The sequence below is a fragment of the Bubalus kerabau genome, chromosome 21 (assembly GCF_029407905.1).
Source record: "Bubalus kerabau isolate K-KA32 ecotype Philippines breed swamp buffalo chromosome 21, PCC_UOA_SB_1v2, whole genome shotgun sequence".
Classification (NCBI taxonomy): domain Eukaryota; kingdom Metazoa; phylum Chordata; class Mammalia; order Artiodactyla; family Bovidae; genus Bubalus; species Bubalus kerabau.
The window spans coordinates 4,113,687-4,134,242 of record NC_073644.1 but is presented as its reverse complement, the minus strand read 5'-3'; the positions used below and the strand labels follow the sequence as shown (position 1 = coordinate 4,134,242).

The following is a 20,556-nucleotide window of genomic DNA, read 5'->3' as shown; positions in this document are numbered from 1 at the left end:
TGGACACGACTGAGCGCACATGCAGGCTCTCCTTGGTCATTTACATTTAATACTAAATCTTCCAAACCATGACTGTGGAATATCTCTTACCTGTGTTAGGTCTTTTCTAACATCTCAAACTTTTTAAAAACTTTCATTGAAATCTTGCATAGCTTTTGTTAGAACTATTTTTAGATACTTGACATTTTTCAAATGCTGTTATAAATGCCATTTTTTGAAATAAAATGGATTTCTATAAAAATGGTTGAATCCATCCATTTTGGTAAAATTTTATTGATTCTAATTATTAATGTGAAATCTATTCTATTTTTTCTGTAGATAATCACCTAGTCAGTAGATAATGATGGCTTGTTTTCTTTCAGCTTTTTTGCACCCTTTCTTTCTTTTCCTTGTCATTTCAGCAACGATTTCTAGCTTAATGTTAGTGATACCAGACATTCTTTTTTTGTTCCCGGTGTGAAAGGCAGAGCTTTCAACATTTCATCGTAAGGATGCTAGAAGTTTTTACAGAACCCCTTCTTTACAATATATAATAGAAGTTGTTTCTATTCCTATTTTGTTAAAAATTGTCTTTAAATCACTGATATAATTTTTTAAACATTGCTACTAAACTTTTGAGATGATTTTTCATCTTAAGTTTTTCTTCTTCAGATATTCATATGCCAAATTATACCAACTGACTCTCTGATGTCACACCTACTTTGTATTATTTGAGGGGAAAAGCACAACTCGGTCATGGTATAATACTCCTTCATGCATTACTGGATTCCATTTGCTTGTCATTTTTGTGAAGTTTTTGCATTGGTTTATCTGAGTGAGATTAATTTATGCCTCCCTCTCACATTGTCTTTTGGTGGTTAGTGTCAAGATTATGCTGTTCTCTTAAAATACATCAATGAGTCTTCTCCAAAATTTTTTGTTTAAAATTGTAATTATTTATTCCTTGGACATTTACACATCAAGGAGCCCATGTCAGCCTGAACTTTTTGTTGTGGAAAGTTGTTTGATTTCTCTGCTGGTTTATTTATATTTCTTAAATACTTAAAGTTTAAGTAGTTAACTTTAGTCAGAAAACTTTATTTCAAGTTTTTAACTTCTTGAGTCAGTTTTGGAAAGTATGGTTTTCAAGAAATACGTCACCTGTACCTAAATATTCAAAAATTTTTATTAAAGTTTGTTGATAATGTTTTCCTATAATCTCTTCTTATAAGTGTGATCTGTGGTATTGATCGTCTTTATTCTTGGTACTTATTTCTGCCCCTTCTCTTTTTTTTTCTTAATTAGTCTTCCAGTGGTTTTGTCAACTTTAGTAGTCTTTAGGAAAACCTACTCTTGACTTTATTGATTCCCTATGGCTATGTAATATTTTCCTATTTTAATAATGTTAACTTACTTTATTTCTTTCTTCCTACCTTCTTTGGTTTGTATTCTTCTTCTTCAGATAGATGATTAACTCACTAGTTTTCATGTTTTTACCTTTTTGAATATATATAGTTGAGGCTATACATTTCTATATAAGTACTACTTTGGCAGCATCCTAGAAGATTTCATGTGTAGTATTTTTGTTATTGTCAACTACAGATTGTTTAATCTTCACTGTGATTTCTTCTTTCACCCGTGGTTATTACAAAGTTATTTCTTAGTTTATGAGCATATTTGACTTTTCTAAATATGTCTCTGTTCATAGTTGGCTTAATTGCATTGTTGTCAGAAAACATGCCATTCATTATTGCAGATCTATGAAATATTTTGAGACTAGTTATAGGGTCCAGTTTTAGTTGGTTTTTGTGGACGTTCACTGTGTACTTGAAAAGAACATGAAGTCTGAATTGTTGGTCTCAGTGCTTCACAGTCTGTTAGGTCAGGATTGTTCATCTTGTTCATAAGTTTCTCTGTACCCTTTGCTTGTTTTCTCAACCTTTTCTAACAGTTACTAAGGATGGTGTCAAAATCACCCATCAGTATTGTGAATTCATCTATTTTTCCTTTGAATTCTATTTTTGGTATTATATATTTTGTGACTTTACTATTGATGGTATCCAAGTTTAAATCATTACATACTTCTGCTGAATTATGCATTTTCTCAATATAAAGTGACTTTCTTTATCTCTGCTAAGGCTTTTTGCATTAAATTCTACTTTGCTTTATGTTAATATAGTGATGCCAGCTGGCTTTAATTTGCTTGGCATGTCTTTTTCCATCTTTGTACTTTCAACTTTTCTGTGTAATTATATTTATATGTGTCTCTTGTAAATAGCATAAAGTTTAATTTTAATCTACTCATAGTTTTTGACTATTTAGTGCATACACAATTATTGTAATACTGTTGTATTTTTAGTTTAAATCTATTATTTTATATTGTGCTTTTAATGTATAGTTCTATTCTGTATTTTTTCTCCTTTCTTACCATTTTTTTTTTCAATTCCACCTTTTCTCTAGTAGTTTGTAGGTTTTATAAGCGTTTCTGTTCTTTTTAGTATGTATCCTTGAAATTTAAAACATTCCTAATTTCTCAGAGTCTAAAGGTATTAGTTTCCTTTGCACGTCATCTTACAAATGTTTAACTCTATTTGCCCCTTCTGACCTAATCCATTTTTGTAATTTATCCTAATTGTAGTTATTCTTAAACTGTATGATATTACTGTTTTACACATTCCCTCTTAATTTTGGTTTATCAATGTTTTATTCTTCTTACCTTTCAGAACTTCCATGTAGAATAATTTTCCTTCTGTCAGAAATTTATTCTTTAGTTTTTGTTTAGTGAGGGTCTTTGTTGGGAACTCCAGATTTCTCCTCTTGAAAACTAGTCTCCCCTGTGTGTAGGTTTCTGCGTTGTCACGTTTACCTTGCTCTCTTCTGGCCTCTGCGGCTGCTGTCTGCTGCCTTTCGTTTCGGTCTTACTTACCCCCGGCACCCTCCCGGCGTCTGTCAGGCGTGCTCTTTGTTGGTGGTGTCCTGCTCTCTGACACAGTGTGTCTAGATAGATGTCTGTTCCTGAATCTGTAGATAGGTTTCTTCCATTCATCCAAGAACATTCTCAGTTTGTCCCTAAATATACTGCCGTTGCTCTATTCTGGGTGGGCAGAGATCCACCCATACCCTTTGTTTCTCCTGTTTTACTTTTGTACTTTCCACCTTTTTTTGTTTCTTGCTTTATTCTATTAATAAATAATATTCCTAATGACCTGTCTTCCAAGTCACTGATTTCATCTTTGGCTATATCTAATCAGGCATTAAACTAATTTCTAAATTTCAGTTATTGGTATTATTTTAGTTCTAAAATTTGATTTATTTATGGACTTGACTATTTCATTTTTATTTTTGCCTGTTTCACGCAAATATTTTTCTAATTTTCCCTGTGTGTTCAGGCTGTAGTCCATGCCTGTCCCGTGTGTATATCTCACGCCTTCCGCAGTTTTTTTCTCTTGTATTTTCCCCTGGCTCTTATTCGTGGTATATTATGTTTGTGTGCTATGTGGTGTTTGTTGTTTTTGGTTTACTTGGATTTTGTTTGTTTCTTTGCAGAAAAGCTGACTATATTTGAAAAGCTAACTATATATATATTTGAAAAGCTAACTGTAGGAATCATTTGAGATAAGAGATGGAAATACGTTTTTCCAAGACAAATACCCTTACTTCTAAACTGTGTACTTGTACTTACTACCTGTCTTGAAACAGCTTCATCCAAGTTCAAGATTCATGGTTACAGACTTACTCAAGAAACGTGAGCCTGACCCCATCACACATGCAGGTGCATTGGTCCAGGTTGGTCCTGAGAACCATGGGTGAATCACCTGGTGAAAACATTGTTGAACCATCACTTGCCATCTGTGGTGTGTCATGAAAATTTTAAAGAATCATAGAATAAAACATTTGGGGGAGGGAGAAATCAGATAAAATTGTATCTGAGCTTTTTTCCTTTAAATGACTATTTACAGGAAAAAGTTTTGATTACTTTAGATAAAGCTTGTCATTTAAATTTCTTTTATTTTCTTTTACTCAGATTAGGATCTAAAAATAAGCCTCTCTTTGGAGAAGTATGTGTGAATTACCTCAGGTAGCTTCAGTCCCTGAGGAGCCTGGTGTGCCCTGTGGCTGGCTCACCTGGTCCTGATAAATGTGCAGGTTTAATTGTAACAAATTAAGTTTAAATGCAGCAGGCCGTGTCGGTGGGGGGTGGTATGCCATGGTCCACGCTGCGCACCTCACTTGTGTGGGGTCCAGGCTACCCCCTCAGACACTTCTGTGGCCGTGGGGAAGAAACATGGGGAAAGAAAGTGCCACCTTTAAGATGACCTCTATGTTCTAAAAGTAACCTCGTGTTTTCTCACCATAGCATAAAGCAGGTTCATACATGTTCCTCTCGGTGACACTCCTGAACACACTAGCTCGTGAAGATAGTTTATTTCATTTTTCTTATGTGTGTAACTGGAGGAGGGCGTAGCAGCCCACTCCAGTGTTCTTGCCTGGGAAATCTCATGGACAGAGGAGCCTGGTTACAGTCCATGTGTTGCAGAGTCAGACAGGACTTAGTGACTGAATAGAAACAACATTATTTAGCAGTAAAGGTCATAACTGCCTCTGATTCAACTGACCATCTAGAACTGCAGCCGTTTTCCCACTTATTTGGAGTAGGGCTCTAGAAAATTTCTAAATTAGTTGCTAAATTAGTAATATAATGAGCTTAAATATGTATATGGTATCTATTATTATAATACTCAAAATAGTAGGCTTAATAAAAATTTTTTGTTCAGAAAAAGTGTAACTATAAAGTATTGGGTTGGCAAAAAGTTCCTTCAGTTTTTAAGTAAAAGCAAAAGACATGTTTTTCATTTTCACCAGTAATTTATTGAACAACATATTCTCCATTTTGTTCCACTACCTTCTGCCATTTTTCAGTCACTTCATAATTCTATCATTCCAAAACATTTTGTCTTTTTGAGCAAAGAACTGTTCCAGGTGCATTTTTTAGTCCTCCATGAAATAGAAATTTTTTCCACTAGGAGAATTTTGTAAAGACTGAAATCAATGGAAATCCGCAGGTGCAATGTCTGGTGAATACAGCAAATGGATCGGAACTTCCCAGCCAAGCTGTAACAGTTTTTGCCTGGTCAGCAAAAAAGCTTGAGGTCTTGCTTTATCCTGATGGAAGCTGATGTATTTTCTGCTAATTCCCCAGGCTTGTTGTCAAGCGCTGCTTTCAGTTGGTCTGATTGGGAGCAGTACTTGTTGGAATTAACCGTTTGGTTTTCCAGAATAAGTTTGTAATAGAGGACTCCCTTCCAGTCCCACCATTTACACAACATCACCTTCTTTGGATGAAGACTGGCCTTTGGTGTGGTTGGTGGTGGCTCGTTTCCCTTGCCCCATGATCTCTTCCGTTCCACATTCTTGTACAGTGTCCACTTTTTGTTTCCTGTCACAATTTGTTTTAAGAACAGAACATTTCATTACGTTATCAGTAAAGAATTACATGTGGAAATACGATCAAGAAGGTTTTTTTCACTTCACATGTGTGAAACCCAAATATCAAAATGATTAACATACCAAGCTGGTACACATGGGTTTCAACACTTGATTTAAAAACTTGATTTTGAGTATGTTGGCTGTGTCCCATGTGGTATAACGTTGACTATTCTCAATTCATGTCTCGATTTCATTGCTATCAACGTCAGCCGGTCTACCCAACTGCAGAGCATCGTCCAGCGAGAAATCTCCAGCACGAAGCTTCACAAACCACTTGTGATATATTTGATCAGTCACAGCAATTTCTCCATAAACTACACAAAATTTGTTGGTGTTTCAGTTGTGTTTTTTCTTTTCTTGAACTAATAAAGCATAATATGCCAAAAATGTTGCTTTTTCTCCATCTTCAGTATTAAAATGGCTGCACAAAAATTCAGCAGTTTTATTCACTTTTTTTAATGCATGCTGTGACAGCTGTCACAATACAGCCTCACAAAATTGTGTCAGTTAAGTTAAAGATAACCGAGTGCTGCTAGAGCCACCTTACGGACAAAACAGAAGAAACTTTTTGGCCAATCCAATACCAGTTGAACAGAGAGGCCTGTGCTTTGAAGTTCCATAAAATTAGAACATAACTAAAAAGTAAGTTAAATATCTAACTAAAAAGTAAGTTAAAGTAAGTGATGATAATTACTCTGTTGACTTGGTGTTTGAAGTTTGAGCTTCTAGAAACTTTTGGCATTAAAAATGAAAATTATTGGACTGACATTTGATCAAGATGTCCAGTGTGAATCAGAGTGAACATAAGCTCTGCTTCCTCCCTGTATGGTATTATCGTCTTAGTTGAAGGTGTTTTTCCTTCATACGCAGTGGCTCTGCTCTGTTTCTATGAACGTGATGCTCAGGGGCTGGTGCTCGGAGGGCCTTCGCCCAGCCTCCTCCTGAACCTGCTCCCCTTCACGGCCTCCTCCACGTGGGGGAGCTTCTCCTTCGTTCTTGTGAATCATGGGGGTGGATGTCTCAGATACTGATGCTCAGTGATTCGGGGTGATTTCCTCCCACGTGTCACTGGCCCCTTTGAGCCCGGACCCACGCTGCCGTCCACCTCTCCCAGGTCCTTCCAGCTGTATCGCAAACCAGGCTGATGGGCGAAGGATGAGCAACTGGCTAAGAAGGGGCCTGCCGACTTAGGTGTCAACAAATTCATTTCTCTTAAAGTCTGAAATCCACTATGATCTATCTCTTCCACCTCAAAATTACAGAAAATGCATGTCTCTGTAAATGAATTTTTATCGAAAGCATGCTGGACATGAGGCGTTGAGTCACTAACGACTGCAGTGGGTTTTCTCTGGCAGTTTGCGTGTGAACCTGGACATGGGCAAGGCTGCCTACGGGTGGATGATCATGAGAGACGAGCACATTCCCGGCACCGTGGTCCGGACCAGCACCATCCCGGAGGAGCTGGGGCGCCTGGTGTACCTGCTGACCGACAAGACAGGTGCCGCTCTGCCCACGCGCACCTGGAGGCGTCTGGGCGGGGGTGGGGGGACCCTGGCCTGCCTGTGCCCACGCGTGTGTATGGGTGTGTATGCACATGTGTGAGAGTGCTGAGTTCACAGTGATCCCCAGACTGACTGCGAAACTGGCCTCCAGCCAGTCTCCCAATTCTGACATAACAGGATCATCAGAATTAGCGAGATGTGAGATTCTTAGAGACTTCTAAAAACTTATTTCTGTGTTTTGAACTTCCACATCCTTACACTTGTGATTTTGTTCTATTTAACTGCCTGTGTTACACCTTTCTGGTAGCTTCTTAAGAGCTAACAGGGCTTGTTTATTATAGAATGGTAGTTACAAACTGGTAGAAGAAAATGAGGATTAATAAGATCTGTGAATTTGATGTTTGTTTTAACAGTAACGTTCTCCAAAGAGCCTCTCTACAATGGTTCTTCCCCATAGGGTTCCCTGCTCCAAATTTGCTTTGTCTTTATTTCATTTTTTAATTTTTTCATCAAGGAATTCTTGTCAGTCCATAACATACTAAATAAATGACAAATTGAATCCAGAACTATAACAAGAGCCATATCTAAGGGTTAAAATCCCTTCTTGACTGACTCATGGTGTAAATTCCTTTGTAATTCTTAGCCAACTAGAAGTAAAATCTATAAATGGTAAAGAAAATATGGGTCTCCCATATTATACCATACCATTGGCAGTGGTAAAGAATCCCCCTGCCATTGCAGGAGACACGGGTTCAATCCCTGGATCTGGAAGATCCCCTGGAGGAGGAAATGGCAACCCACTCCAGTATTCTTGCCTGGAAGATCCCTTGGACAGAGGAGCCTGGTGGGCTACAGTCCATGGGATCACAAAAGAGTCGGACACAATTTAGCACAAAACAGCAACAAAGAAAATATATCTCAATTACAATTCAACCTTATTTTTAATAAAATATTAGAAAAATCCTCACTGTAGTCAGGAAAAAGAAAGACTAACGTGTACCAGGCTTTGACATTTACTCCAGCTACTGCTGTGAGCCAGGAACTAGAAATAAGATCCACAAGCAAAAGAAGAAACAAATATTTAAAAATATAACAATCAATCAAGGAAGTCAATGGCTGAAAATAAGAAATCAGTAAAGTGGCAGGTTACAGATTGAAATAGCAACAGGAATAAAAGTCGCTCCCTTACATGTGGAATAGACTGAAGAATGATTCCGTTTAGAATCACTGAGGTCCATGTAAAACACGTGGGTGCAAACTTGAGGAACCTGCGGGCACGTGTGAAGGCAGTGAGCAGAGCTGGCAGAGAGCTGTGGGAGACTGACGGCAGTGGAGAGATACCCCATGTCTCGAAGGCGATGGTTCGGTGTCCTGTGGCAGCCAGCCTTCATACAGGGATTACAGGTTTCCTGCAGCTCAGTCAGAAATAGTTGTTGGATTGTGTTTGGTTTTCATTAGGGCTTGTCTCTGTGGGACGCTGAGGAATCTACCGGGAAGGTGATAATTGGTGAATCAAAAAAACTCAGAAATAGCGACCTGAGGAGCTTGGGGTCAAGAAGGTAGGTGGAGGAAGTGCCTTCCCAGCCTCACTGCACTGATGGGAGAAAACTTCAGAGAGTTAGCCTCGAACAACACTGGAAAATGCGCAAACTACCCATAGCTGATCCAGAGATTGAGCTGTTTCTGGAAAACAGCTGAAACTTGGATGGAGAAGCAGGCACACGGCAAACCCAGACCCCTACGAGATGTTACAGACGTGTCAGAGATGTCTCCAGAACCAGCCGAGTCCTGGAGAGGTGGTCAGTCCACGGCCGGCAGGCGTGGGCAGGGAGGCACCCCGCTGCTGTCAGCAGAGAGCACCGCTCCGGCCGATGGCTGTCGCCGAACATAGTCGGGAACCCCGAGCCACCCCCAGGAGACGAGCATCCTGGTGCCAACAGGCAGGCTGTTCCCAGAGAGGGCGAGTTCATGACTGTGTACCTTGAAACCCAAAGAGCCCCCCCAGAGCTTCTAGAGTGGTGAGAGAGCTTAGTTAGTTAACACGTGTAAACTTGGTATCAACATTTGGTATCAGCGTTGAACTGCATTTCTCTATACCAGCAACAAGGAGGACACTTAATTCTAAAAATACCAGTTAGAATAGCAACAAAAAGTATAAAGAATTAAAAAATAAGTTCTAGCAAAAAATGGGTAAGAACTATGTGGATATGTGTGTTTAAACATTGAAAGACCTTACCGAGACCTAATTAAATGTACGGCCGCCCTGTTCTCCTGAGTAGGATATCCTAATGCAGGAGGGTGTCATTCCACCTTCATGAAACGTCTGACATGTCTGCACAGACAGGACTCGCCAAGTCTGGTCACAGTTGGTGGCAGTGGCCTGTGGCAGGCTACCTTGTCAGGCGGGTCTTGGCCTGGTCAGCCCAGCATTTGTGCCTCGGAAGCGTCTGTTCCCTGGGGAAGCGTCTGCGCCGGGTGACGTGGCAGCCCTGCACCATTTTACATTCCTGCCATCAGCATCCAAGAGTTCTAACGCGTCCTTATCCTTACCAGCACGTTCTGGGTGTTCCTAGCAAAATTCTGGCCACAAGAGCCAGCGGTGCGTGCGAAGAGAGCATCCCCTCCGGGACAGCGGTACCATGGAGGTCCTTGCAGGGGCCCATGCAGCAGCGACCCCCGCAGGGCATGCCCCTTCTGGCGTATGGGGCGGGGAAGGGCTGGGGGCTCTGCACATCCTCAGGCCTGGCCCCCCACCCACAGCCGCAGCTCCTGCCCCCTCTCAGGGCCTCTGCGGTCGCCTCCAGCCCCAGTGCCAAGTTTACCTCATTCTTCCTGGGGGAGCAGGTGCTGTCTGGACCAGAAGTCCTCGTGTGGCCATCGCACGTGATTGCCCTGGGGGGCACTGACCTGCTGTTTCACAGAAGTGTACAGACAAAGCTCATGCCTGACAGCTCGTGGTCAGCTCCAGTCCCTGTGTCTGCCGGTGTGATGTCGTTAAGTCAAGGTTTTGTGATGTTATTTGTCCTCCAAAGACTAACTGTTGTTTTGCATTTTAAACAAAAATGGGGTTATCATTCTGTAACTCCTTCATTTTTCTTTATTGAGTTGGAGTTACAGTCAGGGTAAGGATAAGTGGTTTTTGCCCAGAGTCATAAAAACAAAGCCTCATTTCTCCCACAGTTCACTCTGCTACTTTTAAAAGGCTAGACCAGTGCTTCTTTAGGTTTTGGATAAATGATCTAGGTTCCTGAGATTTAAGGGGGAAAAAAAAAACACAGAATAATTGTATAAAATAGAGAAAATATTTTTCATTTCGTCTTCTAAACGGAAGCCTTCAGCTCCTGATGTAGCTCTGCGGCGGTGTTCTTGAGTTCCTGGGTCTGTTCTGCCTTTCAGGCCCCGGGACGGCTCCCAGGATGAGCTGGGTGTGGGTGCCCCTCCCGTCGGAGGCCGGGTTGGGGGCGAGCTGTTGTCAGGAGCCTCACAGGGCTGGTGGAGCTGTGAGGTAGGCCTTCGTGCGGTTGTAAATTGGGTTTGTGCTTCATCAATAAGCTTTCTGACAAGAAGCGTCCATCAGGGTATCTCTCATTTGCCACAGCAGAACAGAAAATGAAGTATTCCAATAATTGCATTACAGTTTCCTCCTCCTGGACAAGAAAGCCGTGTGCTATAATTAGGTTTGATTGGAGTGCACGTTTCCGGTAAGATCTGAAATTAATGATGTTGCCATAGTGACACATCTGCGGCCACCAGTGCGTGAAACATAAAGTAATTCACTCGACAAGGGTAGACATCTGTTAGCTGCCAGGACGCAGAGCGTATTGACACTGACCAGAAATACTAGGCGTGGTGTGATCAACACGCAAATGATGCTGAAACCAGAGGACAGGCCGTTTGCCCCGAACCTGCTGAGAGGACGTCCCCTCTCCCCGCCGCCCCCAAGATGCCATTGTTTGAGAACAATGCTGCCGAGGATTCATAAATTTTAAAACTGGACTTGGGTGCAGCCTGTTAAAGCAATACATTAATTCCTTTGTTAGTTTTTGTCTTCATGTAGAACAAAGCCATTCCTGAAACACCCTCTGAAACAACAGGTTCTCGGATGCACTGTAATCATAGCATCCGTTGCCCAGCACGCTGCCTTGCTGAGACTCGACTCACAGGGAGCTTTGTAGGACGGCGGCAGCGGCGCGTGGAAGCACCATCTCCCTGGTTTCCAAGGGCACCAGAGCACAGGTGTGCCCAGCAGTGTGCACACGTGCACGAAGTGTGTGCTGGTGGCCTGACCCCAGAGGACCACGGCAGTGTCTCCTGCCTGGTGAGCCCGAGTGGGGCCTCAGTGAAGCAGCCTGAGCAGCCTTGCTGGTGCGGTTGTTCGCTGACGCGGGTGACCGGGTGTGAGGGAAAGGGACAGTGGGGTGCTGGCCAGGCGAGGTTCCACACACGTGCCGGTGCCAGTGGTGCCGGGCTAACGGGAAGGCCTGGTGTGCTGCACGTAGAATGTGTGACTCCCCGTGAAATAACGTCCAATGTCTGCTTGCATGGTTTGGTAGATTAGTCTTATCACTTTAGAAGTTTTGTTTCCATTCCTGCACCATAAGATGTAACACTGTTTTCTGGTTGGTTGGTTGGCTTTGGTTCTATTTATTTTTTGTTTTATCTTGGGCTGCCGTGAGTCCTTGTTGCTGTTTGGGGGCTTCTTGTTGCAGTGCTTCTTGTTGCAGAGCGGGGCTCTGGAGCACACACGCTTCAGAAGTTGCAGCTCCCAGACTAGAATGCGAACTCAGTAGTTGGGGCTCTTGGGTTTAGCTGCCCCGCGGCCTGCGGAGCCTTCCTGCCCCAGGGATCCAAGCTGTGTCTTCCTCACCGGCAGGCAGGTTCCTAAGCAGTGGGCAGCCAGGGGAGTCCGTGAGTAACTATTTTAATCCAGCCACTTGTACCGTGTCCCTGTCACCTTGTGGCCCCGTCCCTCAGCCGCTCTCTGAAGCCGGTAGATGACCCAGTCCGCACCCGGCCTGCATTGGAGGCTGAGGACTGCCTGTTGCTCTCGTCGTCACCTGTCAGGCTGCGTTTACTTGGGGAGCTCGCTCTTTCATGCACAGCACGGCACGCTCGTGGAGGAGGTGGCGTGTGTCTGAGCGGCTCCACAGCTCCTGGCACAGGAGCCGGGTTGTCAGCCAGGTCTTGGGCGGCAGCAGCGCCACGCGGTGGCAGACGTGCGATGTGCCCTCAGAGGGTCCATGTTCTTGTCTTGCTCTAGCAGCCTGACCGCAAGCGTTGCTTTGACTTCTCCATGCCATAGTTACTTCCAGTTAAAGCAGGGATGGGGGACTTCCCTGGCCCACTGGTTAAGAATTCGCCTGCCGGTGCAGGGGACGCTGGTTTGATCCCTGGTCCAGGAGGATCCTCATGCCTCCAGGCGGCCAAGCCTGTGAGCCGTGATGCGGGAGCCTGTGAGCCCTAGAGCCGGTGCTCCGCAGCAGCAGAGGCCACCACCACAAGAAGGCCACGCCCGTAATCAGAGAGTGGCCCCCTCGCCACCACTCGAGCAGGCCTGGTCGCAGCATATATGTACGTGTATAGAATGTACATGACATACGTTCTTTTGAGAGTGTTTGTCAAAACAGTCTCTAAGTAAACCTCCCGTCGGGGACAGAGGCAGGGGGCGAGAACCCACGAGGAGGGTCCAACGTGTGCTGTGATCACATGGCTCTCCGTCATGTTCACACTTACAACTGCGTCAGTGCCTGAGGGCGCCCTTCCTCTGAGCTTCGACACAAGTGCAGGGATCCCCAGATGCCAAGCCGGCCTGCAGTCCAGGGACGGGCTCGCCGGGCGTTTACCCGCCCCCCGCCCCTCACCCCGTGTGGCTTTCCTTCTGTGGAGCGGGAAAAGCAAAGGTCCCATGCTTGTGTGCGTCTTTTCACGTTAAGGTCCTGTGCTTGTGTGTGTGTTTTCACATTGAGGTCACATGCTTGTGTGTGTTTGTTTTCACATTGAGGTCCCGTGCTTGTGTGCGCGTTTTCATATTGAGGTCCTGTGCTTATGTGTGTGTTTTCACATTGAGGTCACGTGTTTGTGTGCATGTTTTCACGTTAAGGTCCTGTGCTTGTGTGTGTGTTTTCACATTGATGTCACGTGCTGTGTGTGTTTTCTTATTAAAGTCCCGTGCTTGTGTGTGTGTTTTCACGTTAAGGTCCCGTGCTTGTGTGCGTGTTTTCACATTGATGTCACGTGCTGTTGTGCATTTTCATATTGAAGTCCTGTGCTTGTGTGTGTGTTTTCACATTGAGGTCATGTGCTTGTGTGAGCAATTTCATATTGAGGTCACGTGCTGTGTGCGTGTTTTCACATTGAGGTTATGTGTTGTGTGTGTTTTCATATTGAGATTCCATGCTTGTGTGAGCATTTTCATATTGAAGTCCTGTGCTTGTGTGTGTGTTTTCATATCGAGGTCCCTTGCTTGTGTGAGTGAGATCATGTGCTGTGTGTGCATTTTCATATTGAGGTCCCGTGCTTGTGTGTGTGTTTTCATGTTGAGGTCACTTGGCTTGTGTGTATGTTTTCATACTGATGTCACGTGCTGTGTGTGCATTTTCACATTGAGGTCCCGTGCTTGTGTGTGTTTCTCCATATTGATGTCACGTGCTGTGTGTGTGTTTTCACAGTAAGTGGTCCGCGTGCAGTGGTTGCAGTCTCCTGTTGGGGTCATGAGATGAGTACCGTTGGGGCCTCCTGGGCCACTGTACTGAGAGCTCACCGAGGTTCTGAAATGCGCGGCCTCCCCTCTGCTCCCCTCTGCTCCCCTCTGTCATGCTGGCACTTCACTGTGCCTGTTGTGTATCTTTTTGATTGGAGGCTCAAACCATGGACCCTCCTGAAAATGGCTTTCCCGGGTTGGTGGTTGGTCCCAGGGTGGGTGAGGAGGGCACACAGGGTGGCCCACAAGCTGGAGAGCAGCCGGGAAAGCACCTCTGCCTCCTCTCCTCCTCTCGGTGCAACTCACATGGTGTCCAGGCTCGAGTGCGTTGTTTCTGTTCAGTGGAAAATACTTCGTGGTTCACGACAGATTCATGTGAAGGGGATAGACGTGGTGATCTCGGCTGAGGGTCACTTTTCCAGTTTCCCACCCGTCTCTCTCTGAAGGGGCAAATCTGCCTTGGACCAACAGCAGATCTGAAGCGGGAGACAGAGCCCGGACTTTTCTGCAGAACCAGACCCCCCGCCCCCAACCCATTATTGGAAATTGCTGAAAGGGAGCCTGACGCCGCAGGAAGAGTGCTCCAGTCCTCATAGTGAAATGGAAGTAAATGAGGATGGTGTGGACGACACTCAGGGATGCTTTGTGTGGCAGAGCACGTGCTTGGGGTGCAGGGCGCAGCCAGCCCTGGGTGTGATACGTTGGGGCGCAGCTGTGACCAGCCAGTGAGCTCCCTGCGTTGACGGTGTCCTGCTGCTTCTGTCCTAGGAACCCTCACCCAGAACGAGATGGTGTTTAAGCGGTTGCACCTGGGCACCGTGTCTTACGGGACGGACACGATGGATGAAATCCAGAACCACCTCGTGAACGCCTATGCACAGGTGAGCGGGCCCAGCCGGCAGGCGTCTCCCTGCCAGTGTGCCCAGTGCTGCTGCGGCCACAGGGCCTGGCACAGGCTGAGCTGCAACGCGGCACCTTCCCTGGCGACGCCTCTGCGTGGCTGTGCGCATCACTCTCTTATAAACCAGGAAACAGTCTAGGGACTAATGTTAACAGTTTCTGTATTGTATAAGCATAGCCTTAACCACCGTAAATCACTTATTTGTATTAAATTTCCTTAGTAAACTATTTGTAAAATTACTCGGTAAACACAGTATTTTTAAGAATATTAAGTGGAATGCGGCAATAAATATGTTTCTTAATAATCCTTCTGTTTTTCTTCGTAATCAGTAAGACCTCTTCGTATTTTTAAAGGTATATCTTAACCCTCTCAGTAAACAGAAGTAGGCAACCTGGTGTTTCTGCCTTTCACTGTCAATGATCATCAGTGCACAGCTAACCTGTTTCATCTTAACCACTGTCCTTTAGCACATTGCTTTGGAGAGAGTACCACATTAGTTCTTCTGTAAATATGCAGTCTGGATATCTAATGGACAAGGATAGGTTTCTTAATCGTTTTCAGAGCAGCCTTACAGACCCTCTGAGGTCATAGGAGGAGGAATGGTTTTTTCTGTGGGAGGGCACAGCCCAGTGGGTACGGCATTTGCTCTCCACAGGGCATCGGGGCTACAGTCCTTCCGTTTTTCAGGCTCCTGGCCTTAGGGGTGTCAGGGCCATGGGTCCCCATCACAGGCAGGGGCCGCAGAGCAGGGCCGACACAGCCGCCTCCCGACTCACGTCCCACACACGGTGGCCTTGCGCGCCCCCAGGCTCTACTCCCGGCTCACACCCTGCGCGTGGTGGCTGTGCTCATGGGTCTCACTGCTGCCAGGCTCTCCAGCCATGCTGCTGCTCACACCTGCGGACGCCACTGTGTCCCCGCTTCCTTTTTCACAGACTGGACTGAACTCTCCTTGCCCTCTGTAGTTCTTCCTTCAGTTCATTGCAGTCACTCAGTCGTGTCCGACTCTGCGACCCCATGAATCACAGCACACCAGGCCTCCCTGTCCATCACCAACTCCCGGAGTTCACTCAAACTCATGTCCCTCGAGTCGGTGATGCCATCCAGCCATCTCATCCTCTGTCGTCCCCTTCTCTTCCTGCCCCCAATCCCTCCCAGCATCAGGGTCTTTTCCAACGAGTCAACGCTTTGCATGAGGTGGCCAAAGTATTGGAATCTTACCTTCAGCATCAGTCCTTCCAATGAACACCCAGGACTGATCTCCTTTAGGATGGACTGATTGGATCTCCTTGCAGTCCAAGGGACTCTCAAGAGTCTTCTCCAACACCACTGTTCAAAAGCATCAATTCTTCTGCACTCAGCTTTCTTCACAGTCCAACTCTCACATCCATACATGACCACTGGAAAAACCATAGCCTTGACTAGACGGGCCTTTGTTGGCAAAGTAATGTCTCTGCTTTTGAATATGCTATCTAGGTTGGTCATAATTTTCCTTCCAAGGAGTAAGTGTCTTTTAATTTCATGGCTGCAGTCACCATCTGCAGTGATTTTGGAGCCCCAAAAAATAAAGTCTGACACTGTTTCCACTGTTTCCCCATCTATTTCCCATGAAGTGATGGGACCAGATGCCATGATCTTCGTTTTCTGAATGTTGAGTTTTAAGCCAACTTTTTCACTCTCTTCTTTCACTTTCATCAAGAGGCTTTTTAGTTCCTCTTCACTTTCTGCCATAAGGGTGGTGTCATCTGCATATCTGAGGTTATTGATATTTCTCCCGGCAACCTTGATTCCAGCTTGTGCTTCTTCCAGCCCAGCGTTTCTCATGATGTACTCTGCATAGAAGTTAAATAAGCAGGGTGACAATATACAGCCTTGACGTACTCCTTTTCCTATTTGGAACCAGTCTGTTGTTCCATGTCCAGTTCTAACTGTTGCTTCCTGACCTGCATATAGGTTTCTCAAGAGGCAGGTCAGGTGGTCTGGTATTCCCATCTCTTTCAGAATTTTCCACAGTTGATTGTGATCCACACAGTCAAAGGCTTTGGCATAGTCAATAAAGCAGAAATAGATATTTTTCTGGAACTCTCTTGCTTTTTCCGAACACGAAGTATGTTGTCAGCCTTATATTCAGTTTTGTGAAAACCATCTCTTTTTTCTGTGAAGTGCACCTGTCTGGCATGTACTTTTGAGATGCTATCAAATGAAAACGGCCTTACCTAAGTGTGTGTGTGTGATATGTATGATCAGACACCCCCAGAAGCACTCATCTGTGCACGAACACGTAAAGTCAAGCACTTTATTAATTTGGATGTCGTTCATTTTAATACAGAGTATTTTGGAACCTAGAATATTTATAATAGATGAAAAAATTTTAATGGAGGACTACTATCTCCCTTCTTGTGATCTATGTCTAGATTAAATAGTGCCAGGTAACATCTTTAAAAAAAAAAAAAAAAACCTGTATATCCATTAATATGATTTCAGTAGCTCCAAATAAGTTATTTTACTAGAAAAAATTAAAAGCAGAAAAGATGTCATATAGACACAGCAAATAGTATCCCATTTATGAAGAATCTTACAACCTTTTTTAGTGAAAGCTATGTTCGTTGGCTGGTTATCCAGCTTTTTATGTGAACGGATTTCTTCCTTCCCTTCTGCTTGTTAGTGTTAATGAGATGACAGTAATCTAAGTCCCCTGTAAAGGAACACGAGTCTGATGCAGCCTGATCGCGCTTCCACCCTGGGATCCTGAGTGGACTTGAGTGGAGTGAGGTGCTCAGCCTGGGTCAGCAGGAGCAGGGCCGCTTGGCGGCTGTGTGGGTGTGCGGTCAGGATGCAGGTGTGGGTGGGGGGCGCAGGCTGGAAGGGGCGCCAGCTGAGCAGGAGGCCACCTCCTCATTAGCTGGCTCTGTGATTGACGGGCGGATGGGCATGGCTAGGCTGCTCTGCACAGCCGCCCAGAAGTGGAGAGGCTTTCCAGGGGCGTCAGGAGTTACCCTTGGGTTCCGTGGAGAAGCATGTGACGGGCCTTGGGGTCAGGGTCCTCCCACAGCCCCACCCAGGAGGAGGTGAATGGGTTGGGGTGGGTGTGTCCAGGGCCGTCAGGAGGCAATTACTGTATGCAGTGCTCCTTGTCTGCAAACCAGACACTTAACTTCCGAGACTGATGCAAAGCCAGTGAGTCCACAGTACTAAGGGAACCCTCCCAAACGCTTTTTCCTGCTCTTACCTTCAGACCATTTTATGCACACAGTTTTTAAGGAGAAAGGAAAGCACTTGGGAGTCTTCTGTTCTTAACTTTGCTCTTAGAAGTGGTGGATAAACAGGAATTGTTCAGGACTGGGCACATGCATGCCAGGCTGCAGTGAATCTACTAAAAGGAGATGGTCAGATTTTGAGTACTGTAGCAAATATTTCGGTTACTGGACAACCGGGAAATGTCCAAGGACCTTGTGGCCCCTGGATCCCCAGGTGAATCGTTGCCCCATGGGTCACGTGCAGGCGACCATCACCCCAGCCACTCTCCACGGCCTGGCCGTCCGTGACAGGCGTGCGTGTGGGTAACTCCAGCGTGCGCCCACTTGCCTCTAACCCTGCGACGTCCACGTTTACAGACGCAGTGTCAGGCTGGCGGAAGCAGCACCGCTTCAACCCCTCCGAGGAAAGCCCCGTCATCGGCGCCCAAGGTGAGGAGGAGCGTGAGCAGCCGGGTCCACGAGGCCGTGAAGGCTGTCGCCCTGTGTCACAATGTGACGCCCGTGTACGAGGCCCGCGGCGCAGCTGGTGAGACCGAGGTCGCCGAGGCGGACCAGGACTTCAGTGATGACAACCGTACCTACCAGGCCTCCAGCCCTGACGAGGTCAGTCGCCCAGGGCCGCAGCCCAGGCATGCCCGCAGGCGCAGACAGCGGCTCCCCTGACTCCTCCTGGCCCTGCCAGGAGTGCTTGCTCTGTCTTCTCGTGGGGTGAAGAGGGCTTGTCCGTGGTTTTCAGAATGGGCTTTCGCTACAGGCCAGCACCCTTCTGGCCCAACCCTGCCCTCACCCCGTCCTCGTGGGCAGGTGCCTTCTCATTTCAAAGCGCCCTGGGGTTGGGTCCCGGGAGGCGGGGAGCGGGACCAGTTGCCTGCTGATGCCATGAGGTCTGCAGGCTGCATCCTCCCGTGTTCTCCCTCCAAGGGAATCACCAGGCTTGCAAGTCAAATCTCTAGGTATTTTGCTAGAATTTAAGTACAGTATGTGTGTGTGTGTGTGTGTGCTCAGTCACTCAGTCGTGTCCAACTCTGCGGCCCATGGACTGTAGCCCACCAGGCTCCTCTGTCCGTGGGAATCCCCAGGCAAGAATACTGGAGTGTGTTGCTATTTCCTCCTCTGGGACATCTTCCCCACCCAGGGATCAAACACGCGTCTCTTCATCTCCTGCATTGGCAGCCAGGTTCTTTGCCACTATCGCCACCTGGGAAGCTCAGTTCCAGAAATGCTGTTGATTCCGCAGGTGGGGCCAGCTCTTCTCCATCCTGGAGCTCCAGTAGGTCACACCACAGCTGAGGCCCACTGCCCCAGTCGGTCCCTCCGCTGGTACCGCCAGGCTCTGAGAGGGTGCAGGCCGGGGTGTGCAGCACAGGGCCCGCAGCCTGTCCTGACCTCCTGATGGTGAACCCCCAGTGGAGCAGCTCAGGGCATTGACAGCTGCGTTTCTTTTTTAATTTATTTTTGAAGCTCTCATTACAGAGGTATTTCCTTTTTTCTTAAACTGAAATATAGCTGATAGACTATATCAGTTACAGGTGCACAAGGTAGACTTGCCCGGTGGCTCAGTGATTCACAATTTGTAAAGGTTGTACTCCATTTCTAGTTACTGTAAAATGTTGACTGTGTTTCCCGTGTTATAGCCTATTTTGTACATAATGGCCTCTCCCTCCCCACCAGCCTGCCGCTCCACCTCCCCTCTCCCCACTGGTCGCCACTCGTCTGTTCTCTGAATCTTTGAGTCTGCTTCTCTCCTGTCACGTCCACTGGTGTGTGTGGCTTCCCCAGCAGGGCCAGCGGGAGCCTGCCCTGTGGTTCAGCCTTTGCCTTCTGTGAGTCTCAGTGCCTGTCTTCCCAGTAAGCGCTGGGGAACCTGTGAGCTGTGAGCCGGTCTGTGGTCAGCCGTGGCGACGCCCCGCAGCACAGCTGAGCCGTCGTGCAGAACAGGGATCCAGGCCATGGGGCACTGAGCCACCCTTGGGGCGCAGCCTCCAGGCCCCACATCCCTGGTGAGTGATGCAGTGGGCGAGAGCGTGGGGTCCCATCCATCCCCCCGCTCTGCTTTATAGACCACGTTGACCAGCAGGTGTGTAGAAACCTCCTTTCCACCCAAGCTCGGTACGGCCTTTGGAATCGTGTGTGTGTCATCTGGAACACACATCACTCACGGTCACAGTGGACGTGGGGCCTGGGCCACGGAGGCGGGTGGTCAGGTGTCCGGGCGGCTGGCCTGGCCTCGGGTCAGCCTGGAGCAGACACGCGTTGGAGGGAAACGCCACCCCTCTTTTTCTTGCAAAGGAGTTACACTCTTCACATTCTAGTGTTCTAGAAATCCTCTCGAGCTCCATGTGATTACTTATTGAAAACATATTCTTTCTAGTCCTGAGCACGGGAAACTTAGACCACAGATGTTTTCCGAGGAAAATTTTATTGGAAGTTTTAAAAGTCTTATATGTTTACCTTATTACCTTCCAAAAATAGATACAAATTTTTATTTAAAATACTAGAATTTTTATCTTTAGGTTTTTATGTTACAACATTTTTTTAATTTTAAATTAGGAATTCACAATAGAGAGAGATTTCACTGATTCAAAGATTTCCAAAACTAAATTAAAACTACTAGCCTTATATTTAAATTTTTTATGTCAAAATTTTTTCCTACTTTAGAAATTGGACAATGATTAAAAATGGCAGGCCATTAAATAACCTCTAAGAAATCCCTAACCCATATTTCAAATC

The 20,556-nt window shown here is 46.0% G+C and overlaps 1 protein-coding gene across 1 annotated transcript in view; it reads left to right on the top strand.

Annotated features, from left to right (window-relative positions):
- The window catches only part of ATP9B (ATPase phospholipid transporting 9B (putative)), a 151,780-nt gene that overhangs the window by 110,661 nt on the left and 20,563 nt on the right, over nucleotides 1-20,556 (top strand). The window contains exons 13-15 of the mRNA XM_055559422.1: nucleotides 6,822-6,964; nucleotides 14,437-14,549; nucleotides 18,184-18,429. Coding sequence (XP_055415397.1) covers nucleotides 6,822-6,964; nucleotides 14,437-14,549; nucleotides 18,184-18,429 — 502 coding nt within the window. The remainder of the gene's footprint in view (nucleotides 1-6,821; nucleotides 6,965-14,436; nucleotides 14,550-18,183; nucleotides 18,430-20,556) is intronic.